A 25,669-nucleotide genomic window follows, 5' to 3' on the forward strand; every position below is an offset into this window, starting at 1 on the left:
GGATTGAACTCGTAGTTTGTCCAACTCGTAGTTTATCTTGAACCTTTTGTTTGGTGTAACGAGTGATGAAGTTTTTTAATGTATCTTGTTGATTTATTTAAATAAGAAAATAAGTATCTCATTGTGGGGCTTTTAGAGCATTTATAAGTACATATGGGGAAGAGGGCATTTAAAATTTTCGAGCTCGTTTATTGGAGTACTCACTTTCGAGCGAGGCATCTTAAGCGAGTGTGCCCACCTACCACTGCTCACCACCCGAACATTTAAAATTTGCGAGCTCGTTTATTCGAGTACTCACTCTCGAGCGAGGCATCTTAAGCGAGTGTGCCCACCTACGACTGCTCACCACCCGAACATTTAAAATTTTCGAGCTCGTTTATTCGAGTACTCACTCTCGAGCGAGGCATCTTAAGCGAGTGTGCCCACCTACGACTGCTCACCACCCGAACATTTAAAATTTTCGAGCTCGTTTATTCGAGTTCTCACTTTCGAGCGAGGCATCTTAAGCGAGTGTGCCCACCACCCACCACCCGACGCGAAGTTTGAGGTTCACTTGACCTTAAATTCTGAAAATATACGTAAAATAAGGCGCAAAAACGGACAAGAATTTCGACAACTTAACTAGCCAACTCCCCCCGGGCCGCTAAAATTGACGAGAATACAGTAGAAGTTCCGAACATGTTTTGGGAAGCTTCCAGTGGCCGAGAGCGTAAAGGCGTCATTAGTCGGAGTTTTTGACTGTGAGTTCGAATCCCGGTTTCGCCGAAACTGCAAATTATTTTCGCAGCGCCATCTGCCGTGTCGTTGCTTTCCACACCAAACAAACAAACACACAACACTTAACGACAATCCGTCCATAGCAATAGTCCCACTTCGATATATATATATATATATCTCGATGTGGAACTAAAAATGAGCATGCTATTCAATCCCCCAACCCCTCACAGTCTAGATTATCTTTGCTCTCACCAAGGGGTCGGCACTCGCGGTCAACATCGCTAGATACAATAGTGCCTCTATTTCTTTTCTATCTCTATGAAATGACCTATTCATTTCCCCAGCTGTTCATTTCACCAACTCCGTAAAAAAAACTAGTTGGCGAAATGAACGGTTGGAGTTATGAACAGTTGGGGAAATGAGCAGTTGGTCAAATGAAAAGTTGGATGTATGAACTGTTGGAGATATGAAAATTTGGGGAAATGAACCCCACCCTTTTTGGTTGGGGAAAAGAACCCCACCCTTGTTAGTTGGGGAAATGAGTAGTTGGGGAAATACTTATTTCCCGCCTTTTGAGAGCCGCCTAAAAACGCAGTGCAATATTCTTAGGCAGTGTTGCCATATCGTGGGAAATTTTCCATATTGTGGGAATTTTTGGGTGTCCATTTTGGCTCTGTGGGATAAAGGTAATTTTTTTTCAAAAACGTTGATTTTGTGGGAATTTTCATGCCTGCGGGTATTTATCCTATGTTTTTTTAATTTGGCTATCAATGGAAAGCCCGAAATTATCTAGAGCAGTGTATTTTCGTGAATCTTGGTTTTTATAAATAATATAAAGGAGGTGCCTCCTAATACTACAATCAATCAATGCATAGGCCTAACAACCAAAATGTGTAAACATTTTAATTTCAATAAAATTTAATTTTAAAAAGTAAATTTAAAATTTTTTTTTAAATTATGGCATGTTTTCCGTTGAGTTTTCGTTGGGGACGGGGCTAAATAGGGGTGTAGGAATTTGTGGGAAATTTACTACCCAACAATGGGAATTTCAACTTTCAAACATTGGCAACACTGCTCTAATATAGTCTTTGCCTCCGCCATAGCTTTGCACGTATTGTTATTTAATAAGTCTACTATCACGAAATCACGTGCATTTCTAGAAAAAAATGGCTCATTCCGCTGCGAAAGGAAAGCTTATTTCGGTTATTGGAGATGAAGTAAAGTATTTATTTGGAATATAAAAATTTATTTTCGCGAAAAAAGGGATGAATGAAACTTAATATTTTTACTCAAATTTCCTATGCGAAAGGATTCCTGAGCCCATTCAATGAGATCTTAACATTAGGGCCTATTCAATTTTTGCTAATTATTTTTATTGTATTTAGGATACTTGTGTAGGATTTCTCTTGGGTGGAATTGGAGAAATAAATAAATCCAGGCAACCCAATTTCATGGTTGTTGATAAAAGTATGTATTAGTATTTTAGAGTTCAGATGAATTTGTTTTCAACGCAACTTTTTCTACTTCAGATACCAGTATAAGTGATATAGAAGAATGTTTCAAAACATTCCTACGAAGAGATGATGTAGATGTTATCCTAATCAACCAAAATGTATGTATATATATGTTCCAAATTAAACTGCAATTGGTAATTCTTTTTATTAGATAGCTGAGATGATTCGCCATGCTATTGATAGTCATACAGAACCGATCCCAGCTGTTTTAGAAATACCCTCAAAAGATCATCCATACGATCCAACGAAAGATTCTATACTACGCCGTGCTAAGGTAAGTTTTGTGTTTTAAAGACGAAATGGTTCAATTTAAATTTTTGCACAGTAGTCATTTGAAAAAAACTTTTCATAACAAATTTTTTTTAAATACTTTTTGTTCACCCATACTAATGTTATATCTATTCTTTTCAGGGCTTGTTTTCCGCTGAAGATCACCGATAAATCTTTTTATCATTATTTTAAAGATTCCAATTACACAAGAATAATAATTTTAACTGGATGTTTATGTATACAGATTAATTTATATATGTTAAATAATATGTACCTAGTTTACTGTGCGTAATAAATATGAAACCCCACATGTATGTGAAATTTTTAATTTAAAGTATTCAAATTTAGAAATAGACAGACAGTGCCGCCCACCAAGAATTTACAAAACGCGCAGTGAACTGAACTGAACTTATTCCAAAGAATAATAAAAAATTTATCTGGAAGGTAAGGTGATTTGCTAGTCTATAGATTTTAGCCTACTTCCGGCGGTATTTAGGCAAAACATCAGTTTTGACGACTCCCCTAACTTCAAGATAAATTATAACGTACAAGTATGAAAAATTAAGTTCAAGTATTTATAAATTAAGAAAATGCTCTGTTTAACGCTCTAAATCCGGACGAATTTTAAAGAGCACTATTTTCTGGAAAATTGATGGAAGAGGCCAAATGAATTTTTGTCCTTCTGCCCTAGGCCTTGAGTAAGGTATGTATGCCATTGCCGAGCCGAATCATTTCGGTTTGATTATGATCTACTAGACTACTAAATAGAAGGTTAACTTTATGGATTGTACGTTTTTAGCTTTGAGCCTCATTTTTAATGTTAGATGTGAATCTAATTTCTTAGGTCTGTAAAGAACAGAGATAATGACTGTATCAAATCAGCTGGTGGTGCCCGTTGTTCTTTGGGGTAGCGAAGCACCTACCCATTGTATTTCCTCTATCTTTTTTACCCGTGATCAAAAAACTATAGTAACAGGATGTAATGATGGACAAATTTGTATATGGGATGTCGGTGAAAATCTCAATGTATAGTATAAATCAGCTTATTGCATGATAAATGTTAGTTTTGTCTAATCATCTCTCAAATTTAATTTATCAGATAACTCCACGGTCTTTATTGTTCGGTCACACTGCCCCAGTATTATGTCTTTCCCAGGGTAGCAATGCATCTGACAGTTCATTACTAGTGAGCTCCTCTGAAACAGGGTATGCCTAATGTCATTAAACGGTTTTAACAAAAAAAAAAAATACATTTCATTATCAATATTACAGAGAAATGTCTCTTTGGGACCTGACAGACGGTCGCTGTTTGGAACATACTAAATTGCCTTATATTCATACGAACATTCAAGTATAATGGTTTTTTTACTGGACCAATGTTGAACTATTAATGCAAGGTTTTTTTTAAAGGCCTATCATATGGTTGGAGCGAATGATGTCCGTTTATTTTGCAACGGGTATTACGCAGAGATTCTAGTCATGGAAGTTTCTACTTTAGATATTCTTTTTACCTTGTCGGCTCGCGCAAATCCAGATTGGATAAGTGCTATGCAAATTCTACGACCAGTTAAAAGGCAGGGTATGAAAGTTTTTTTATGAACTGTAAGCTTTAATTTGCATGCTTCATAGCAGTAAATTTTTTTTACGTTGGTAGATTATTTTCGTTGTAGTTTTTATTTTTTGCTTTGCCTTTTTTGTGGTGCTTTTGTAAAATGGGATTGCAGATTGGGGAAATTTTCTAACAGATGATGTAGTCATGGCATTATCAGCCTCTGGTACAGTTAAGATCTGGACTTTAAATGGATCGGAAGCAAAAGTATGTAAAATATTAAATTATCATTTTTGCTCATCTCACAGCTAATATTGTATATATAGAGCACCGAGCCTATATACGAGGACGAATCAAAGCCCATACGTTGCCTAAACGCTTTAAAACTAAGTTGTTGTGCCTATAATCAACGAACTGTTTTGATTGTATGTACTAAGTATTGGCAGGTATGGATGATTTACAAAAATTATGCTTTGGAGTGTGATAAAGTTAATTAAACTTAATTTATATGATTTTAGATATATGACGCAACTGATTTCTCCTTGTTGTGTTCGGCTGATAATCGACGTGGTGAGCGATGGACTGGTGGAGACTTCATTGCGATCGATCGAGTGTTGATTTGGAGTGATGGTGGAAAAGGTTACCTCTACAAACTTCCTGCAAAGTAACATTTCATTTTATTTAAAATTGTTTGAGAATAATTGAGAAAGATTATTTTTAAATTGCATCATTAGTATTTATTAGTAGTTTTTATATAATTTTCATTTTTTGAATGGCAGCAAACTTCGGGGAAAAAATGTTAGGTCAGTGAAGAGATATCGGTAGTTATGAACCGTTTTTCGTGTATTTTACTTTTTTTTTTGTAAAAGCCTCTTACAATCATGCGTGAAACCCTTGCTATTTAGCTATTGAAAAGTTGTTGCTTCATTTTAATTCAGAGTTTCAGTAGCAATTTTGATTTTTATAAGTTTTAGCATGTAAAACAACTTTCTCACTATTCTTCTCTTCTAATATTTTCAATTCACTTTTAGAAAGCATTCTATCATAAACTCACTAAAACCTATCCATTGACTACAACAGTCTTGTGTTAAGCTTTTTCAGTGTTTGCTTTATAGTCATGTTACTTTCAAAAAGTTTATCAACTGATAAAATGTAATTAGTTCTAAACTGGCAATTAATATTTCAATATCTTCCGAAGCTCTGTTGTTGAAAACAAAGAATTCCATGCTCCAACAAATTCTGATGATCGCCCACTGCTTTACTGTCTGTTAAATGTTCCAAAAGATGAAGTAAGTTATTTAGACTGTCACAATTCCGTTGAACAATCTGTGACAGTAGCAATGTGTTTCAGAGGCTACTGTGTCCTCCTGCTATGAGTTACTTTTTAACTACAAGGGGAAATTTCAATAAAATATTACTTCGGGGAGATTCCAGTGGGCGTATTATTACTTGGAGCATTCCAGATGTTACTAACAGGGATTTAGGTATTCTTCAACAGGAAAAATTTGATAAACCACCAGGTAGTTTATAGGGACTTTGAAGATATAGAAGCATATAATTAATTTTGTTCTGTCAGAGCTAAGTCCACATGTTAGTATCAGTTTACAAGAAGCATGGGAAGACATGAAACCCTCACCGCCTGGAGTACTTGATCAATTGGTATTTATTCCTCACTTCACTATAAGCTTCGAATGAAATTTTCTTACTGTAGCAGAGGGGCCAAGAAGGTCAAAATTTAAAGTTAACTTCAAGTGTGTATTTGCCACTACAAGGACGTTTTGTTTGTGGACGGGAAGACGGCAGCATAATAATAGTTTCAGCATCTCAAACAGTTATGCTTCACCTGCTCTATGGGAGGCATCAAAACCTTGAAGGTACCAAAACCTCCACATACATCTAGAAATTATTCGGTAATCAAAAGGAGAAAATTGTTCATTGTCAGATTGGCCACCCCACCAATTACTTCATGGCCATAATGGAAGAGTTACATGCTTACTATACCCACATCACATTCACAATCGTTATGATCTGGCTCATTTGCTGTCTGGAGGAGTTGATTTCTCCGTTTGCCTTTGGGACATATACGCAGGAACCCTACTCCATCGTTTTTGCGTTCATGCAGGAGAAATTGGCCAATTACTTGTACCTCCGAATAATTGCAATGTATGTTTAGAACTGTTTAAATTTTCTTGTTGCTTAGTAGAAAATACTTCATATTTTTTATATAGCCTAGAATATTGAACTGTGTATGTTCCGTCGCTAGCGATCATTCAGTAGCTTTGCTCAGTTTGAAAGAAAGAAAATGTGTTTTGTTAGCTAGTCGTCATTTGTTCCCAGTGCAAGCTATAAAATGGAGGCCCTTGGATGATTTTATGGTCGTTGGGTGTGCTGATGGGTCTGTTTATATTTGGCAAATGGAAACTGGTATGACAAGAAAAGTCTAATAGGATTTTTAAAGGCGGATTAAATATAATTGGCCTTTTAGGTCATTTGGATCGGGTCTTGGTTGGAATATTGGCCGAGGAAGTTTTGAATGCATGTGACGAACATGTTGTTACAACTGGTGACAGGCTAACCAACCCAGCCATACATTTCTTCAGAGGACTGAGGCATAGAAACTTATCAGCTATTAGGCATGCTGCTCAAAGAGGGTTACATCAGCTACAACAACCTCAAAATGCACCTCAACAAAACACAGAGGTTGCCCAAAAATCACACGCACATCCCTTGATGCTTCAAGGAATGCACACTAATCCTAAAGATCAAGAATGCCATGTCCTGTTTTTCGACATTGAAGCTCTGATTGGTACGGAGCTAGTGTATTTTATGTTATTTATTTATTAACTTGGTTCAATTTGAATAGTGCAACTTTTATCTGAGGAATACTCCACAATGTCACCTGGATCTCTAGAGGCTCAGGGGTTGATAAATCAAACTGAACACCAAAAATACCAAAATCTAGTCAATTCCCCTGATTCCCATAGAAAATTACCTGGTATGTCTTTACAAAATTTGTTTTATATGAGAAAACCACATTTAAGTTCAGATACTTGACAGGGTTCCTAGCCAAGGTTAAAGATAGAGCTGAGAATGCAGCACAAAAAATACAAGCCAAAGCTGAGAGTGTTGGCTTCAAGAGTGGAACAGGGGAAATAAATTTAGGACGGAAGGTAATTCTCCAACGTGAAAATTTTAATCAGAATCTAACGAATTGACTTTATCTAAAGGGTTCTGGTAGCAATTCCGAAGGTTCCAACTCAGGTGGAAAGAAACCGAAGGGTTTAAACTTGGCTGAAGCGAATTTGACCATGGATATAGCTCAACTTTTGCTCTCGTTTTTACATGCTTGGGGGTTAGATGCAGATCTAGACAGAGTCTGTGAAAGCAAACTTGGTTTGTTAAGACCCATGAGACCAGTCAGCTATGGGCTGCTCTCAAGAGGTGGTCGTATGGCCTTGCTCTTACCCACTTACACCTACAAAATGTTCCCTCCACTTATTATTGAAAACAAGTAGGTGTCAACTCTTAAACAGTTTGTTTTCAAATGGAAATTTACTTTCAAATATTATAAAGACCCACGTTGGAAGGAAAACATGTTAGGCTAAGTCCAGTCATTCCCGCAGAGTTAGTAGCTGAAGAAGATCGGGCTCGACAGTTCTCTTCCATAGGCCACTGGCAAATATCCACAGCAATGACTACTCATCATTTGTTGTCAATAATCTCTTTGGCCAACACCCTCATGTCCATGAACAGTGCCACTTTTATTCCCGAGCAGGAACGACGTAGAAGACTTCAAAGGTAAGAATAGTTTGCTTTTTAGTGGGAACATGACAATAATTTTGATTCTGTGGTTTAGAAAGCTAAGTCGAGCTGATAGTAGAATAACGATAGAGATGCTTCGCAATAACGAGGAAGCTGAGAATGAAACCATGACAGGTCATCAAGCTCAAATCAAACAAGGTTGGAGTCTTCTGGCAGCACTTCACTGTGTATTGCTTCCCGATTTAGTAAAAAGTGCCACTTTTAAGAGACCTCAAGTTGAAATGCTAGCGAGAAGGTGGCAAGATCGATGTTTGGAGGTATACTCATATGGCTTTCTTCTATTGTGACATTTACAAATGCTTAAAATTTTAGGTTCGTGAAGCCGCTCAAGCGTTGCTTTTGGCCGAACTCCGAAGGATAGGGCCGAAAGGTCGTAAAAATGTGGTAGATGAGTGGGCTATTTATTTACCAAATTATGGGGAAAGTTACCCTGGTAATTCTCAACAAGGGGCAGGAGTTCCAACCCAACAACAGATTCAACAACAAATACAACAATATCAAATTAACAATTCGTCAAATCATTTATCTAGCTCAGTCTCTAATAATTTGTCTGAAAATACGATAAGTAATAATGGCAGGAGTGATCAGCTACAACTAGAATCAAAAAATGAAACACACTCATCGGATGAAGATGATGATGAACCTTCCGAAGGTACAACCATGAAGAGAATGTTGTAGACTAGTGATTAATATTTAAACTACTTAGAACAAACGATGAGAAAAATTTCAAGTACAACTGACAGTAAAAGACGTCAGGCGACTGCTATTGTTCTACTTGGTGTTATTGGTGCGGAGTATGGTCATGAAATTGAGCAAAGTAGGAGGCGTTCGGCCGAAGAACAAAAAAAGAAAAGTGTTGTTGAAGGCTTTGGGCTTTCAAATTATTCCTTAGCAAGGCATACTAGTACGTGTCCAATTTAAAATTCTACAAATTTCAAAACCACCATTTTATAGGAATAACATTTTCAGGTCAAGCCTTAGCTTACCTCTTATTGGCCCAACCTTCAAATGACCTTCCTGCCCATACGTCTTTACGCAGAGCTGCGATAGATCTGATTGGTAGAGGTTTCACTGTTTGGGAGCCTTACTTGGAAGTATCAAAGATTTTGTTAGGTTTATTGGAATTGTGCTGCGAATCTGAAAAGTTGGTCCCCAGGTATATATTTATTTCTTTACTCATCTCTTGTTAACATTCCAATGATATTTTTATTGTTAAGATGTTCTATAATGCCTCGAAGTTCTTTTCTTCCCAGTATGTCGTACGGTCTCCCTCTGACTCCAAAAGCAGATTCGTGTCGCACAGCTAGACACGCCCTTTCTCTTATCGCTACGGCTCGCCCTCCAGCCTTCATCACAACGCTTGCCAGAGAAGTGGCCCGTTACAATACTTTGGCTCAAAATGCCCAGTCCTTGAATATAGCCTTGCAAAATACAGTATTGAGTAGAGCACGACCCGAAATTCTAAGAATTGTGGAGCTGCTTATTGAAAAAATGCAAGCTGATGTGGCTGATCTTCTCGTTGAGGTAGGCCAAATATGTTTTTCCCATTAATTTTGTAGTTCATTTGCACTGTTTATTTTTTTAGGTGATGGATATTGTGTTGCACTGTTTGGATCACACTCAACTAAAGTCTAAAGGACTTTCTGAAACATTCCCCGCAATTTGTAGGTAAGCACGCAGTATAGATAATACATTTTGAACTTCTGAAATGAAACATTTCATTATTCGAAAAGGTTCCACAGTATAAGTTACTGTCCGTCAACGAGACGGATAGCAGTCGGTGCGAAAAATGGAAATCTCGCACTTTACGAATTAAGGGCCTCCAAGTCACAGGTTCATATTAAATCCTGTTTTCTCAAAAATTTTGTTAAATGTTGATTTATATTTTCAGAGCATTGCTGCTCACGCAGCGTCCATCACAGCCTGTGCCTTCTCTCCCGATGGGAAATATCTTGCTTCGTACTCCACTGGAGAGAATAAACTATGTTTTTGGCAGGTCAGATACCTCCTATTCTTAAAAACACTTTTACAGGGCGTCCACAAAAATCACGGCTAATAACCACTATTTATGCAAAATAATTGAAATTTTTATGACACTTTTATCATTCTGGGAGATGTATAAAAGTAAACACTTTTTATGGCCTCAGCTTATAGACCATTTGGTTTATACATTTTAAGTCCCATATTTTTCCATATCCCATATATATTTTTCAACGATTTTTTAGATGGCAGTACACTACAAACAAATTGCACGGCGTTACAAATAATTTCAGCACCGGTAAAAGGTAAATCTCTGTACAAATTTCCCTCTTCGCTGGTAGTTGCAAGTAAAGTCAAACGGTTTAGGTCGCAGCATTTTTTTTGTGTAAATGACTCTGCGGAATTCACTTTAAAAATAGTTTAATTAAATTAGCTTTTTTTCTGGTTATGGTTTTGGGTGCATACCTATATCTCAAAACAGTGGTGTTGCCATGTCTAATTGCATTTTACTTTTGAATACAAATCACTATACCAATTTCTGGGTACTGACAATGGTTTACAAGTTGGTTCACCTTTTTATACCTTATTTCCGAAAACAGGTTCATTGAACAAAATCAGTTTTTGAAAAAAATAATGTGTCATAAATTTCCAATTACACAGCATAAAGTTTTCAAGTTATTAGCCCTGTTCTTTTTTATGTTAATATTCCAAATGATATATTTGGACAATTACTTTTTTAAATAGACGGCCACAGGGTTGTTTGGACTTGGCAATGCCCAAACTCGTTGTGTAAGGACGTACACAACACCTCCATTATCAGATGCAGTGAGAAGTAATCAGCTAAAAATGGCAAAATTAGTTTGGGTTGCTAGTAAATTAGTCATTCTACTTTTGTGCGATGGGACGGAATATAGATACAATGTTACCTGAAATAACTAAATATTAAACAAATTTTTCTCTCCCTTTATCCTTTTTCCTTTAAATTAAAGAAACTGAAATGTGTAACGAATATATTACATTCCTTGGCTAATTAGTATTCATGTACAGTGATTTGTATTTTCCAAGAAACAAATTCGTAGTTAATTCAATTTATGTATTATAGTTCTGTATCATATGTATTTAAGTGTATAAATGTGAGTGTTTAAGAAAATAACCGAAATGTCTTAAATACCTATTAAAGAAAAAGGTCTGTTACTATTAGCGATAAAAAGGAACAAATTCCTTGTGCATAAATAATATAGTATGTGGAATGTAAACAAAGCATGTACTGTGTGATTTCCACACTTCTCCAAAACAAATAAATGGTTATTGTTAACCTGGCTACAGTCTGTCTACCATGTTTATTTATTTAAGAAAGGAAGGCTTGAAAAGCCGCACGGACTTTGTTACAAGGAGGTATGATGTACAAACATACAACAAAACTGCTGAATTGAATTAAAACAGACAGAATAATACACAAAATAGGAAAAATGATCCTGCAACTGATATAGGAACCAAGGTTTTCGCCATATTAGGAACAGTAATATCAATAAAAAGAAAGAGAAAAAACAGTATATTCCACAAAGAATAACTTAAGTTTGCGTCATGTAAGTATGCTTTTGAATGTGGAATATGATTGTGGTTGTGCAGAGGTATTGCCTCTGGGTTTATATAACTTAAGAGTATGCCCAGGAGTAGTGGAGCCCAAATTGAAGGAGAAAAAATCTGAAAAGTTAAGGCCGAGGCCATTATGCAAACATTTATATACCTAGATAAAAACATGACCTGGAAACGTCACGTTGAATACACCATTAAATAAAATAATTTGGACTTTATATCAACTTTTACATAACCTTAAACTTGAATCAGCGGTTCAACTATATAATACACTTATCCAACCAGTTTTCGACTATGGATCAATTTTCTATAATATGTGTACGGACACCTATCTAAAAGAAATTCAGATTATTCAAAATCTGTATGCTAAAATAACCCTACACAAAAGCAAATATGACTCAGCAACAGAATCAATTATTGAATTAGGCTGGTTATCTCTAAAACAAAGGTTTCACCTCAATTTACTTATATTTATGTACATGGTGCATAATTTAATAATATATTTCCCAACTATATCTTAACTATTTTTACGACAAATGTCCACACGACCACATGACAAGAACCGTTGTATACCGTTTTACCATGAAAGGTAAAATATCAAAAAACGTGCAATACTTAGGAAAACAGATATGGAACAAACTACCAACTTATCTTAAAACTATCAATAATCTCAATAGTTGTAAAATTGAAATAACAGAATATGTAAAAAACACCCAATAGTCTATTTTTATGTTAATTTATTCTTGTAATTTAAATGTATACGGGACCTCATTGTGAAAGGCAAATAAAGATATTATAATTATTATTATTATATAAAAGACACAAGTTGGTCAGTTTGTGGTGAGTAGCTATGGTTTTATTTAAGCGTCTATTTATAACTTTTGATTTCAATTTGTATCACTTGGTTGAATACCAAAGACCTATCATGTCCCAGGATAGGTAAATATTGAAAGGAACACGAAGCGTAATTGAAGGTTGTTAGATAATATTCTTTATTTAATTGTCCTTTCCGTTACAAATCCAAAACTTAAAAATAATAAATTTAAAACCCTTTTTCACTTTCAAAACCAAGCGCGCTCTCCCGCGCGGACCAACGTAATCCTGCTCGCGACTTTTAATTTGGCTCTTTTTAAAATTCGAATATATTTTATGTAGGATATCACATCTCCCCTATTTAAGATATTTTTTTTTTAATTACGAAAAGAAAATAATTAAACATATAGAAGAATATGAAAATACAAATTAATTTGGTTGATATCTCTTGGGTGGTACTTTTTTGCGTTGTGAGCGTCGTTGACCCTGGGCTGTTGTCGCGTTCGGTCTTTGAGGACACGGTCTTCTAAGGGGAAATGTATGTTGAGGTGGTCTTTCGCGAGTTTTCAATGGGGTCATGTCGAAAGATGGTATGTGTGGTTGGGGTGGCACGTCGAGCTGTTGAGCTGGAAGAAATATGGTTTGGTTTTCCCATTCTTGATCATAGATATTTTGGTAAATATCTTGGTGAGTTGGGGAGTATCGCGTTGTGTTGGTTTTGATGGGTTTCAGCATTGAACAGTTACGATTTAGCCGCTTTCCATTTTGATCCTGAATTGTGATATTTGAGCCGTTTACTTGTACAACCGTCCATGGCTTAGGATCGAAATGGGGTTGAAATTTTGTGCGCTGGATGTTTTGAGAGAGGACAATTTCGCCGACTTTAATAGAGTGCGGTTTTGAGTGACGTGTGATGTCTGCTTGTGTTTTCATGCTAGTTTTATTTTCAGTATCTCGTTGTCTGGCTTTTTCATCAAATTGGGAAACTGGAATTATAGTTGGCAGGCGAGTGTTCATTGGTCGATTAAAAAATAAAGCTGCCGGTGACTGTCCGGTTGTAGGATGAGTCGTAGCTCGATAATTGAGAAGGTGATGAGAAAGTGCCGTAGTCCAAGGTCGGTTGTCCAGAAGAGCCGTTCTTATAACTTTTCCAAGTATCGGCATTTGGCGCTCTATTAATCCATTCGCTTGTGGCCAGCGAGGAGTGATTCTCTGGTGTTCAAACCCAAATTGTTTCGCGAAATCGGCAAATTGGTTACTGTTGAAGGGAGGGCCATTGTCACTCTTTACTTTGATCGGAATTCCAAACATAGAGAATAGATTCTTCAAGCTGTTGATGGTTGAAGTGGCAGTTGTAGATTTTTGAGTTATTGTAATCGGGTACCGACTATATTCGTCGGCGATTACTAGCACATGTTCTCCAGTAGGCGTAGGGCCAAAGAAATCCATCGATACCGAGTGCCACGGATGTTTAGGAAGACAAGTCATAGATAGCGGCTCGTATTGGTTGTTCGGGGTGTTGGATTTGCAGGGTATGCAGTTGTCAATAAGCGTCTTGACTCGGTCGTTTAAGTTTGGAAACCATACTTTGTCCCTGAGAGTTTGTTTAGTGCGGACGATACCTGGATGACCCTCGTGAGCAATTGCGATGGCACGATCAATGAGAGATTCTGGAAGAATGATTTGATTTGAACGTAGTAGTATGTTTTCGTCTTCGGAAATTACATTTCTTTGGAATTTGTACGCATTCCATCTTTTCAAGTCTGATTCATCTGGCTGATAGGTGTTCCATATCTCGTTATTGGTTAATGCTTCGCGGAGAGTGTTTAATAGGGGGTCTTTGGCAGTTTCTATTTGAACTTCCGCAAGAGTAATAGCACCGAGACATGATAAGGTAGCAGTTATCAGGCTTTCTACTGGGTCACCAGTATTCTCGATAGGATGTCTCGACATATAATCCATAGGATTTGTTTTCCCTGGGTGGTAGGCTAGTGTGAAATTATATTGCTGGAGACGTAAAAGCCAGCGCTGAATGCGGCTTGAGGCAGGAGAACGAGGATTATTGAAAATTGGGACGAGAGGTTTGTGATCCGTTATGACTTTGAACTGTGATCCGGCGATATATAGGTGGAATTTTTCGCAAGCGAAAGTTATGGCCAGAGCTTCTCGTTCAATTTGAGAATATCGTTGCTCCGTCGGGGTTAGCGCGCGACTGGCAAATTCAACGATATTTTCGTTTCCATTATTATCAGTTTGCTGTAACATAGCACCTAAGCCAACCGGTGAGCCGTCAACTACTATAGTTGACAATTTGTCCTTATCAAAGAATTGAAGGTTGGTGCATTGAGTTAAGTGTTCTTTAATGGTATCCATTGATTTTTGATGGGTGTCTGTCCAGATCCACTCGATATCTTTCTTAGTGAGATTACGAAGGGGTTCCGTTATTGTTGCATAATTTGGAATGAAGCGCGCGCAATAATTTGATAATCCTAGGAAACTTCTAAGTTCTTGCACATTTTTAGGTGCCGGAAGGATGTTGATAGCTTCAACTTTTTTTGGATCGGGTTTGATGCCCTTCGTTGAGAAGACGAGACCAAAGAATGTGATTTCCGATTGGGCAAATTCACATTTTGCTTCGTTAAGGGTCAACCCGGAGTTTGCGATACGTTGCATCACAATTTCTAGTTTTTTATCATGGTCATTGATGTCTTTTCCTCCTATCAGTATGTCGTCCGATGTATTGATTGTGTTCTTTGTGTTTCCAATAACGTTCTCTATTGCCTTCTGAAAGATTTCAGACGCAGAGTTAACACCGAAGATTAGGCGTTTGTAACGGTAGAGTCCAAGGTGTGTGCTAAAAGTTGTGATGTCTCTTGATGCTTCGTCAAGTTCTAATTGATGGTATCCTTTGTTGAGGTCTAATTTAGTGAATATGGTCATTCCGGTCATGGCGTTGATGATATCCGCGGTCGTTGGGCCTGGGTGGCGCACACGTTGTATAGCTTTGTTGGGCTCACGCATATCGACACAGATACGAATTTGTCCGTTGGGTTTTGGAATTATGACTGGTGGGGAGAGCCACGATGTTGGACCATGAGCAGGCTCGATGATATCGTTTTCAACTAGGTAATTGATTTCGTTTGAGACTTTGTCTCGAAGATGAAAGGGAATACGGTGGTGTTTTATTATTACCGGAGGAGTTGTTTGATCTAAGTAAAGATGTACTTGAGAGGTTTTCAATTTACCAATGCCTTCGAAGATAGTTGGTAATTTTTTTAAAATAGTTCGGTAGACACTCGTTTCAGAGGTTTCATCGGATTTAGTGAAAAGTGTAGAAATTCCTTTTAAGAATCCGAGGTTATGTAGAGCTTGTACTCCAATAATGTTAAAGGCTTGTACGTTTTTGTTCAGCACATGGAAAGTAGTGTGCAAATCGACATCGCTGTATGATAGTTTTGCTTGGAATTTTCCTGAGAAGGACAAAGGAGTGACGGAAGCAAAGGGATAAACTTGGATGGAAGTGTGCTGCAGTTCAGGTTGGGGCTGTAGGGAGGAGTATGTTGTATAGTCCAGAATGTTGACGCTTGCACCAGAGTCAAGTAATGCCGAGAAATGGACCCCGTTTATATGGAACGTTCTAGTTAGTAGTAGGTGTGGTGATTGGTATGATTTATTTGATATTACTCCTATGTATGTCGGTGGTTCAGGTTCTTCAACAGTGTACGGTTCACCATAGTCCTGATTGCTAGTGTCAGAGTTATTCGATGGTGCTAGTGTTGCAATGTGCGGTGGAATATGGATGTGTGCATTATTGAATGTTGAGGTTTGTTGTTGAATCATGGAATTACAAACTTTTTGATAATGACCCAGTTTTCCGCAATATGTACAAACCGTGTTTCTGGCGGGGCATTCAGATCTACCTCTTTGATGCGGAAATGATCCTCCGCAATTAAAACACGAGAGTTGTTGAAACGCCGATTGATAGCTCTGAATTGTTTGCTGATCATTTGGATAGCGAACCCAACGATTTGCTGGATTTCTAGGGTAAATCTTTTGGTTTCCGTATTGTAGAGCTGGTGGAGGTCGTTGAGATAATCGATGGTTCGGGTGAGCTGGAAATTGTTGAAACTGTTTTGTGGGAAGTGACTGAATTCTTCGGTTAGCGAGTGAGGTAGAAGTGTCCTGATAGTGGTTTTTTGTGACGGCGTTAAGCCCGGGGATTGTAGTATGTTTCATTTTAGACTCGATCAACTTGGCTTGCCTTTCCGACTCCTCATATGATTTCGCAATTGTTAGAAACTCGTCCAGAGTTATTGCAGGGTTACGTAACCCTTTTCGACGAAGAGCATTGGAGAGGCAAGTATGTATTAGGTGTCGCAAAATCTCCTGGTTTGGATTCACAAAGTCACACGTAATAGATAGGGCACGAAGTCGGGTTTGATACTCTTCTATGGTTTCGGACTCGAATTGAGTCGCGTCTTGAAAATTTATAACTTCAAAATTTGGGTTTCGGCGAGGAAGTAAATGATTGTTTAAAGCTTGGAGAAGCGCATCATATTCATCTTGGGCCGCAACACCCTGTCCAGCCGGTTGAGGAGCTGGAACAGTCAAAGTGGTGTAAAGATCTTGAATTTCGTCACCACCATAATGTAAGAGAAGTGATCTTTTCCGATGGGGATTAATAACATCAAGAGCATCTAGAAGGATTTCGAATTTCCGTAGCCATTTCTCCCATCGAGGACCGATGTTCTCACGGGATTCCGAAATAAGAAACGGTGGGAAAGAAGGTAATGAAGCCATAATAACTTATCTTGAATTGTTGAAAGAATTATTTGGAGAGATGGTTTGGAAGGATTGCGCTGGGTTCTAGGCCCTCTCCGTCGCCATTGTCATGTCCCAGGATAGGTAAATATTGAAAGGAACACGAAGCGTAATTGAAGGTTGTTAGATAATATTCTTTATTTAATTGTCCTTTCCGTTACAAATCCAAAACTTAAAAATAATAAATTTAAAACCCTTTTTCACTTTCAAAACCAAGCGCGCTCTCCCGCGCGGACCAACGTAATCCTGCTCGCGACTTTTAATTTGGCTCTTTTTAAAATTCGAATATATTTTATGTAGGATATCACAGTGAGTAGCTATGGTTTTATTTAAGCGTCTATTTATAACTTTTGATTTCAATTTGTATCACTTGGTTGAATACCAAAGACTATATAATAGCTTCGCAAGGGATTTCAACCGGGGATAATGGGCCAATTGCGCAATTCCCATTAGCGCAGTTCCCATTTCCGCAAATGCAATTTCGCGGTTTTCCATTTGCGCAGTTTTCATTTGCGCAGTATCCCATTTCCGCAGTTTTCCATTAGCGCGTTTTTCATTTGCGCTTTTTCCGTAAGCGCAGTTTTCCACTTGCGCAGATATTTTCCATTTGCGCGGTTTATCATTTGCGCGGTTTATCATTTGCGCAGGTTTTTCATTTGCGCGGTTTTTCATTTGTGCAGGTTTTCCACTTGCGCAGATTTTCCCTTTGCGCGGTTTCCCAATGGGGCTGTTTTCCATTTGCGCAGGTTTTTCTATTCCGCGGCTTCTCACGACCTGAATATTCTATATTAAGCAATTTTCCTTGAAATAAGATTTTTTCAGGTCGTTTATTTTTAACGTAACCTTGTTTACCATCCAACTGTGCTGCTGGTGTATTTTTAATTACCGGTCGCGCTGTCCATACCAATAATTTAAAGTGGTTTGAAGTTGACATATCGGTTGTTGAATTATTTTGTTGGGAATAAATCTTCGGTCGACAATCATAGCTTCTCAGCCTTTAGGCTAAAAGAAGATGTAGTATCTGTAACACTGAGGACAGTATAATGGCTTCTATTTAAATGTAGTGCCTTCCACCAAAAATGCACCTTTTTAATTGCACTGCATATTTCCTAGGGGTCAGAAAGAATATTTATTAACGGTTAGGTTAGCCGGGCGCGCCGTAGGCGCGTAGGCACCGTTTTCATATAAGAGGTGTTCTACGACAGAGGCCATTCCTACGAAATATAGGACGCTTACTGTCCTATATTGGAGGCCATTTCAAAGAAATAGTTTTAATATAGAGGTAGGTATATCAAAGCTAGCGCGCAACGATTAGGTGAGCACCGTTTTCATATAGGTGTTCTACTACAGAGGACGTATATTGTCCTATGACAGAAGCCATTTTAAAAGTGGTGCTAAGTTATTAGCAGCATTTTTATCTGAAATTGAAACATTTTTTAATTCCTGTTTATTTTAGATTTTAACATCGTTTTTATTTTTTATGATTTTTTATTGTGCCGCCTACAATTGTTTAAGAGGTATGGCCATCATTAAAATCGTCCTTAAAGCTGGAACTGTCAGTAAACAGTTACTACACTATGATCTTAGCCTAAAGGCCGAAAAGCATCGAGTCGCTGTTGGACTATATATGTTTTCCCAAGAGACTAATTCAACGAATGCTATTTTAATTAAGAAAAACCTAATTTTTTTGGTATTTACAGCCAAACCGGACATTAAACAAACACTAGTAGCGCAGCTGGGTGGTAAACAAGGTAATGTTAAAATTTACCTGCCAGAAATAACCCTTTTTCTAGGAAAAAGGATTAATAGTGAATATTTAAGTCATAAAAATCCCCGCAAATGGGAAAACCGTTCAAATAACAAATCTGCGCAACAGGAAAATCGCGCAAACGGGAAACTGCGCAATCGGGAAAAAGCGCGCAAATGACAAACTGCGCAAATAGCAATTCCGTAAATGGGAAACGCGCGATTGGGAACGTGCGCAAACGAAAACTGCGGAAGTGGGAAGTGCGCAAATGGAAACTGCGCAAATGAAAACTGCGCAAGTGGACCCAAACCCAACCGCGAGGGGGCTGGATCCTTGGATTTTCTAAACGAGTAACATAGAAATGACGAGTAACTAGCTTCCAGAATTTGTGTTGAGCTTTCTGTAAAGCAGAGGTCCGTAGTTAGGTGTGGGGTCCAAATCGGGGAACAATAATCAATAAGTGGGTTAGCGCAGTGTTGCCAATGTTTGACGAGCGAAAATCCCACAGTCCAGTTCCAAAATTTCCAGCCAAACCCCCTACACGTTTTTAGCCACGGCCCTTCCCAAAACTCAGTGGAAAACATGCCAAATATTTTCAACATAGAAATCGGATAACAAACTAGAACGCTTAATCGAATGGCTGACAAGGTACCGATTAGATTCTTGGCTAAGACGACAGTAACGCCATCTGCGCTGCATCTAGAGGCGCGCTCGCGCGTAACTTGGTTAAAAGGTTTCCCCCACCCCATTGAAATTAATGTAAAGTTGGTGATAATTTAATGTTAATTAACCTACCAAATGATATAAGAAATATTCCACTGACAATTTTTCCCGTTTATATGAACTTAAATGTAATATAAAATCGTCTTGAAAAATCGTTTATCGCTTTACAACATTCAAAAATAACATTTTCCCCGCACCATGTAGATAACCGAACATCTGCTCGTCTAGGTAAAGTTTGTGTTGTCAACACGCGTATTAGAAAGCCGGCTTTCTTCCGAATTACAACCTACTTTCTAAAATCTCATTTGGCCAAATGAGATTTTAGAAAGTAGGTTGTAATTCGGAACGATATTAATACTTTTCACGAATTTTGTTTCATAACTTTTCATCCATTGGTTCGTTCAGAATGTATCTTTAAAGTAGACGAAAATTTTAAGGCGCCGAATCTTGCCCAGTCTAATCTACTGCGTATTTTGAAACGGAAAAACCCGATTACTATCGTTAAATCTTGGTTAAATGATGGCGAACGCTCCTTGTAATAAGAAACAAATAACGAAATACGTTCTAAGCTTATTTAATGCCAAAAATTCCACGTATTTCGTTATTTGTTTCGTATTAAAAATATCGTATTATTAAAGGGCAACGCAAGTGACCATGCAGGGGGTAAATTATCTTATAGATAAAAAGAACGACTGAGCATGCGCTATCTGCCCTAGCCTTTCCCTCTGTAAAAAAAGCAGAACCATATTTGCCGAATTTATTTTGTATAAATGCGCCTCTCGCGGTTTTTACGCAAAATCCATGCATAATGCATTCTTTAGTCGCGAAAATGGCCGAGGAAAGTGAAGTCTCCGTGCTTACCGACAAATCGGATCCTAAACTTCTACAAAATAAATGTAATAAAAAAAGATAAATATTCTGTCGGGGTATAATGATAGGGAAAGTGTTAAGGGAGACGGGATATAGGAGTGTGTGTGGTGTTGAATTTTCTTAACCCAATGTGAGGCTAGCGGCAAAGATTTACCGCGTCCAAGGCCTAATGTTTCAACTTCCATTATTAAAAATATTCAATTCACAAATAATTTTATTCCAAAACATTGTTAAATCGAAAATATCAAAGTCCAACTCTCGGAAACTAACCCAGTTCTTTTCTCCATAATAAATAAATTAAGCTAGGCCTAAATTCCTGGGTTCGTTGATTGCGAGCTAACTCAGCGAAGAAAATCGAAAAATTCGCGAATGAGAGCGAAATTGCTCCACGTGGCTATACCATGGACGAATCAACTATACCAAGGAGAATAAGGCTTTCGCGCTGTATAAAATAATCCTTGGAAATCCTACTTACGGCTTGTTGAAGAAAACATAGTTCCCCCCCTGCATGACCACTTGCGTTGCCCTTTAAGATTCACCGCCTTAAAATTTTCGTCTACTTTAAAGAATAATTCTGAACGACCCAATGGATGAAAAGTTATGAAACTAGCTTTTAAATAAACCTTGAAACTTATTTAAAGTTATATTTATAATTTACTGATGACCAAATTCGCGAAAACTATTAATATCGTTCCGAATTACAACCTACTTTCTAAAATCTCATTTTGCTTTCTAATACGCGCGTTGAAAACGCAAACTTTACCTAGACGAGCAGATGTTTGATTATCTACATGGCGCATTAAAAATATTATTTTTGAATGTTATAAAGCAATAAACGATTTTTCAAGACGATTTTATATTACATTTAAGTTCATATGAACGGGAAAATTTGTATGTTGAATATTTCTTATATCATTTGGTAGGTTGATTCGCTCGCGTTCTACATGTCGAACAGTCTCATCGGTGTCGTGTTTTCTTTTCAAAGCATTGATACTGGTCTTTTGGATTTATTCCTTACGGCAGTCAATATGAACTTAAATTGAAGTGACCCATTATTCCGACTTTCCTATCATTTTGTCTCACACAACCGTCACAATAGCTTCATTTTGAAGCGATTTATTGCAAAAATAACAAGAGTTAGCTGGGTGGTAAATTTTAAACATGGTTACATGAAGAGCGGCGGATGCGTTTTAAGTCAACGAAGGCGCAAAATTGTAAGACGCATTTCTGGTACAACGTTAAAACCGCGAATACGACACAACGATTGCTCGTATGCAAAATGTTCATAGAACATTTTTTTGTGGGAAATAGCCGGACCCTAATGTTCTTATTTGGGTTTATAGCCGTACATACAATACTAACGTAGCTATTCGCGATAAACCATTACTGTGCACCGGTTTCCCCCATAACTATTGCTCGTAAAACAACTATTTCTAACAATAACCTGTGAAAAGATATGGTTTTGTTTGAGTAATTACTCCTAAAATATTTAATTATGGAATTTTGAACCATTCTTCATTTTTTATTAAAAAAAAACTAGCTTTCTATGATTTGAAAGAAACGCGTTTTCTAGTGCGTTCTTAGCGATTGGAAATTATGGTAAAAAGAAAACTATTTCTAACACTAACCTGTGAAAAGATATGTTTTCTTTTGAGTATGTACTCTTACACGATTTGATTACGCAGTTTTGAGCCATTCTTCAACTTTAATTAAACATCAGTTACTTTAAAGATTTAAATAATACCGCGTTAGCGTCGAGCTAAAGTCGGCCATTTAATTTTAGGCGAAATAGAGTGTTAGTTCACCAGTTTGGCACCGATGGCGCAACTTTCGTTGCCAGCCAAACGAAAAGCATGGGCCAAAGGCAGGGTTTTTTAAAAGTTCTAATCGGAACCCGCGACAAAATTTCAAAAATCGTTCTAGTTTGTTATCCGATTTCTATGATTTTCAAGTTTCGTAGGCCAGCGCGGGAAAAAAATTAAATAAAAATTACTAATAATTTTTATAAAAAAAATCTATAGGAAATGTTTTGTTTAGTCATTTTACCATCTTCTTTGATTGAAACGTACGCTTAAATGAGCAGTATTTTTAAAATTGCAAGAGATTTAATATTATGGTTATTGTGATTATAGAAGTCTGATATTTTCGGTTTATGAATTTCTGGAAATAGTGCTTTTTCAAAAATTCAGGCCAAAAATCCCACAATGTGGGATTTATCCCACACATTGGCAACACTGGGTTAGCGAGGGATATATATGACTGTTTAATGAGATGTGGGGCCCCCCAAGGTCACGTTTGGAAAGAGACGACAGAATAGGGCAGCCTTTGATGGTGTTATGGTTTTTGCGAACTAGGTACAGAACCGAGCACTTGGCAATAGTGAAGGACAGCCCATGAGAATCTGCCTAATTAACTACTGCGTCAAAAGCCGTCAATGTCAGCTTGAAGCACATGGTTATTGGTGGGAACTTTGTGTGTCTTAAGCGAACAATAAAACAAGGGCCACACGCACAACAGCAGGCAGGGAATTAATAAGAATCATGAAAAGTAGGGGAGTTAAGACAGACCTTTGGGGGCCATCCTGATTTGCATCACCCTACTCGGAGGCTTTGCTTTGAAGGAATACAGTCTGATTTTACCTGGGGAAAAAATATTAATCTAACAGTTACACAATAGAGGAGTTTAAGGCGTTATTTCAATGTAATAACCAAATTTGCATAGAGGAAGCTTGAAATTAAGATTTAAAATTTTAATTTACCAACTGCTGTGTGCGTCTTATGTTTGGGGAAGAGCACAAACATAGTCACGTTAATTTAAAATTTGAGGACAGCTTTCTTAGACCTAGGAATTTAGAAACCTTATTTTTTAAACCCAATGTTGAAAGAAATTTTTGGCATTCAACCAGGTTTTACTTAAATCTCAGCAGGAGGTTAAGAATGCCAAATTGGCCCAAATTAGAACACTTAACCAATAAACAACTCGGAATTTCAAAACATTTGAAAAAGTACATTTTATGCAAAACAAAAAATTTCTACACAAAGTGAAAAGACATTTTTGATATACAGTGGAGATTATACAATTTAAAAATATTCACTGGGCTTTTAAAGATTATAACACAAAGCTTTTGTTTTAACTTTTTTAAGTCACAATAATATGGTTTAAATATATTCAAATTTTAAAGCAAAAATTCAGCGACAGGAATGTACATAAGAGAGAAGTAAACAAGTAAAACTACATTTTTTAAAACACTGGCCCAAAAGTTAGACAAAAACATTTGGTCCCATTTATCATTTTTAAATTTATAAAACCCCCTTTATTGATATTTAGTGAAATTATTTACGTTAAAAATGTCTTTACATTACAGGTATTTTTATTTGGGTCAATGTTTTAAATTAAAGTTACATGGGTATAGCAGTATGGAGTTTAAAAACTAGCCCAAGCTGTGTTGCATTTAGTCCTTATACGTGTGTTTTTGTATTAAGGTAATAATCGAGATTTTTTAGCCAGTAGCATATGCCATGAATAAGGTGTCATCTGATGATCCCGATGGTATTAGATCATGTCCAGGTGGAAGCATTGAGAATCCCAAGAACATGAACGTTCTAATTAAGTGTGCTAAAAACCAATAAATTAGAATGGAAAAATGGAAAATGATAAAAATTAATTAATTTATTGTGAAATTTACCTCTATCCACTCTGCTTTTGCTAAAGCAAACCACAATACATTCGCAATCTAGTTCATCTTCAGCAAATTCAAGGAGCGAGACAAAGGCTTCCTTAGAGCCCTCTGGAAGGATACCTGTTGGTACCTGAGCATACATTTTGTTCTTGAATACAACAGTCTCCCATTTGACTCTAGTAGTATCAGTCACTTGAAAATCTAATGTCAATACAATGGCATTTTGGCTCGATTGTTGCCTTAACTCTTTCTGCAAAAATAAATTGAACGAATCATTTAAATCATATACCCAATTTACTATCCAAGGAGAAAATCTTGCCTTGATGTTTTCCAAACACACAGGGGGCTCTTTTAAAAACCCCACGCCGATGCCCTCTGTAACATGTAGTGATACGACCTCGGAGTGGGGGACATCAGGAACAATACAGAGGCCCTGCACCCAGAGATACAGAGTAGTGTCGTAACAAAGAACTACAAAATTTTAAAGAACCAGTCGTAAAATGTCAATTTTTAAGACCAAACCAGCCAGATCCCTTACACTTCCCACATAGTAAGGATTTGCAATAACTGTATCAACCCAATAATACTAATGCGCAGGAGCACTAAAATTTGTTAATTGACTAGACAAGGTTAAACTCTCAAATGAGACAACACAGGTGAACTCCGATATAAACTAGTTTGTTGTCAAGTAAATGCTATTACAAGCTTTGGTAACTTTGTTTTTACCATTCGGAGGAAAAAGTCTAAAAATAATATCTACCCTGGGAGCTACTATCATAGAATATAAATTTTTGGCCCTGAATCAATGCTCCTTTGCCAAAATGATGAAATTTTGGCTAACTATGCCCGATATAAGGTTTAAGAATTACTTAAAACCTAAAAGACCACACAATTTGATATCGCCAATATTTAAACATAGAAGTACAAAATCCACTTTTGGTTTTAATTAGATACAGCTGATAGACTGATAAACCTAGGCAACTATGGGTACATAAAATTATCTGTAGTGTTAGAGGGGAGGACGAAAAAGGAGATATATGACGTCAGCATTTTTCTAGGTTCTAAACAAAAATTATTATTTTTATAAATAAAAAGTTTTTCAATTTGATCAACAACTAACTAAACGTATAACAAAAATATTTCTAATGAGTAACAAAGAATTAATATAGATACAGAACATAAAACGTGCTTGTTGTTCTAGATTGCTAACCAAGGGTTAGCAAAACAAGAACAACTATGAAGTTAAATTATTTCAAAAGTATTAGTGAATTTAAATGAATCACGTAAACTTACTTCAGATTATCACTACTACTAGTTATGGCAGGCATGGCTTGAATATTATTTGGACAACTTAAAAGCAAATTTTCGATACTAACTTTAAGACTCATAACGCTGCCCGCTGGGGACACGAAACGAAATAAACCTTGAGAAAAAAATCGATGCAGTTTTATTTTTAGTTGTGACGTCAATGCATTCTCACGCAAACGCAGTTTTCCAGTAATTCTATTGGTCAGAACAATCGCTATAACAACGATCTTGGTGAGTGGTGACATCCTGACATGTCATCG

The 25,669-nt window shown here is 37.1% G+C and overlaps 3 protein-coding genes and 1 long non-coding RNA gene across 14 annotated transcripts; 2 read left to right on the top strand and 2 right to left on the bottom strand.

Annotated features, from left to right (window-relative positions):
* Positions 1-1,803: 1,803 nt before the first annotated feature.
* On the top strand, positions 1,804-2,809 carry Vha14-1 (V-type proton ATPase subunit Vha14-1). Its single transcript, XM_090163062.1, has 5 exons — positions 1,804-1,934; positions 2,103-2,184; positions 2,247-2,329; positions 2,383-2,505; positions 2,643-2,809. The coding sequence occupies exons 1-5, from the start codon at positions 1,884-1,886 to the stop codon at positions 2,670-2,672; spliced, it is 369 nt and encodes a 122-aa protein (XP_090019188.1). The 5' UTR covers positions 1,804-1,883; the 3' UTR covers positions 2,673-2,809.
* A 168-nt stretch (positions 2,810-2,977) lies between these two features.
* Rbcn-3B (WD repeat-containing protein Rbcn-3B) lies at positions 2,978-11,166 on the top strand. Of its 9 annotated transcripts, none has more exons than XM_090163225.1 (29): positions 2,978-3,204; positions 3,346-3,527; positions 3,601-3,707; positions 3,774-3,852; positions 3,912-4,080; positions 4,226-4,317; positions 4,377-4,496; positions 4,569-4,714; positions 4,830-4,853; positions 5,249-5,339; positions 5,402-5,573; positions 5,627-5,709; positions 5,765-5,924; positions 5,993-6,213; positions 6,279-6,474; positions 6,536-6,856; positions 6,914-7,045; positions 7,108-7,220; positions 7,278-7,561; positions 7,624-7,848; positions 7,907-8,129; positions 8,185-8,524; positions 8,579-8,776; positions 8,842-9,028; positions 9,090-9,396; positions 9,458-9,540; positions 9,606-9,705; positions 9,764-9,868; positions 10,597-11,166. In XM_090163225.1, exons 2-29 carry the CDS (start codon positions 3,366-3,368, stop codon positions 10,780-10,782), a joined length of 4,626 nt encoding a protein of 1,541 aa, XP_090019351.1. In that variant the 5' UTR covers positions 2,978-3,204; positions 3,346-3,365; the 3' UTR covers positions 10,783-11,166. The 9 variants fall into 9 exon arrangements, with proteins under 9 accessions (XP_090019351.1, XP_090019350.1, XP_090019357.1 ...); XM_090163224.1 differs by having other exon boundaries at positions 2,979-3,204; positions 5,762-5,924; XM_090163231.1 differs by having other exon boundaries at positions 2,979-3,204; positions 4,247-4,317; positions 5,762-5,924; positions 9,126-9,396.
* On the bottom strand, positions 4,535-23,257 carry LOC149921910 (uncharacterized). Its single transcript, XR_016477240.1, has 3 exons — positions 23,181-23,257; positions 22,990-23,061; positions 4,535-4,707 (listed from the first exon to the last, which is right to left on the bottom strand). It is a non-coding gene; the product is annotated as an uncharacterized LOC149921910 (long non-coding RNA).
* A 160-nt stretch (positions 23,258-23,417) lies between these two features.
* On the bottom strand, positions 23,418-25,669 carry Oda (Ornithine decarboxylase antizyme). 3 transcript variants are annotated; one of them, XM_090163523.1, is made up of 4 exons: positions 25,395-25,547; positions 24,421-24,572; positions 24,108-24,351; positions 23,418-24,037 (listed from the first exon to the last, which is right to left on the bottom strand). In XM_090163523.1, the coding sequence occupies exons 3-4, from the start codon at positions 24,241-24,243 to the stop codon at positions 23,922-23,924; spliced, it is 252 nt and encodes an 83-aa protein (XP_090019649.1). In that variant the 5' UTR covers positions 24,244-24,351; positions 24,421-24,572; positions 25,395-25,547; the 3' UTR covers positions 23,418-23,921. The 3 variants fall into 3 exon arrangements, with proteins under 3 accessions (XP_090019649.1, XP_090019650.1, XP_090019648.1); XM_090163524.1 differs by lacking the exon at positions 25,395-25,547 and adding an exon at positions 24,640-24,764; XM_090163522.1 differs by lacking the exons at positions 23,418-24,037; positions 24,108-24,351 and having other exon boundaries at positions 25,395-25,669.

This window comes from Leiobunum rupestre, chromosome 11 (genome assembly GCF_980474605.1).
Source record: "Leiobunum rupestre chromosome 11, qqLeiRupe1.1.hap1, whole genome shotgun sequence".
NCBI classification, from domain to species: Eukaryota; Metazoa; Arthropoda; class Arachnida; order Opiliones; family Sclerosomatidae; genus Leiobunum; species Leiobunum rupestre.

What these genes read in the sequence shown, in the direction of transcription:
- Vha14-1 (XM_090163062.1), top strand. Translation starts at nt 1,884, where the DNA reads ATGGCTCATTCCGCTGCGAAAGGAAAGCTTATTTCGGTTATTGGAGAT. An exon ending in TTTCGGTTATTGGAGATGAA is followed by an intron (nt 1,935 to 2,102) that starts GTAAAGTATTTA and finishes TATTGTATTTAG; the next exon opens with GATACTTGTGTAGGATTTCT. An exon ending in TTTCATGGTTGTTGATAAAA is followed by an intron (nt 2,185 to 2,246) that starts GTATGTATTAGT and finishes TTTCTACTTCAG; the next exon opens with ATACCAGTATAAGTGATATA.
- Rbcn-3B (XM_090163224.1), top strand. Translation starts at nt 3,366, where the DNA reads ATGACTGTATCAAATCAGCTGGTGGTGCCCGTTGTTCTTTGGGGTAGC. An exon ending in GTGAGCTCCTCTGAAACAGG is followed by an intron (nt 3,708 to 3,773) that starts GTATGCCTAATG and finishes TCAATATTACAG; the next exon opens with AGAAATGTCTCTTTGGGACC. An exon ending in TGATGATGAACCTTCCGAAG is followed by an intron (nt 8,525 to 8,578) that starts GTACAACCATGA and finishes TAAACTACTTAG; the next exon opens with AACAAACGATGAGAAAAATT.
- Oda (XM_090163522.1), bottom strand. Translation starts at nt 25,654, where the DNA reads ATGTCACCACTCACCAAGATCGTTGTTATAGCGATTGTTCTGACCAAT. An exon ending in AGTAGTAGTGATAATCTGAA is followed by an intron (nt 24,573 to 25,394) that starts GTAAGTTTACGT and finishes AAAATTTTGTAG; the next exon opens with TTCTTTGTTACGACACTACT.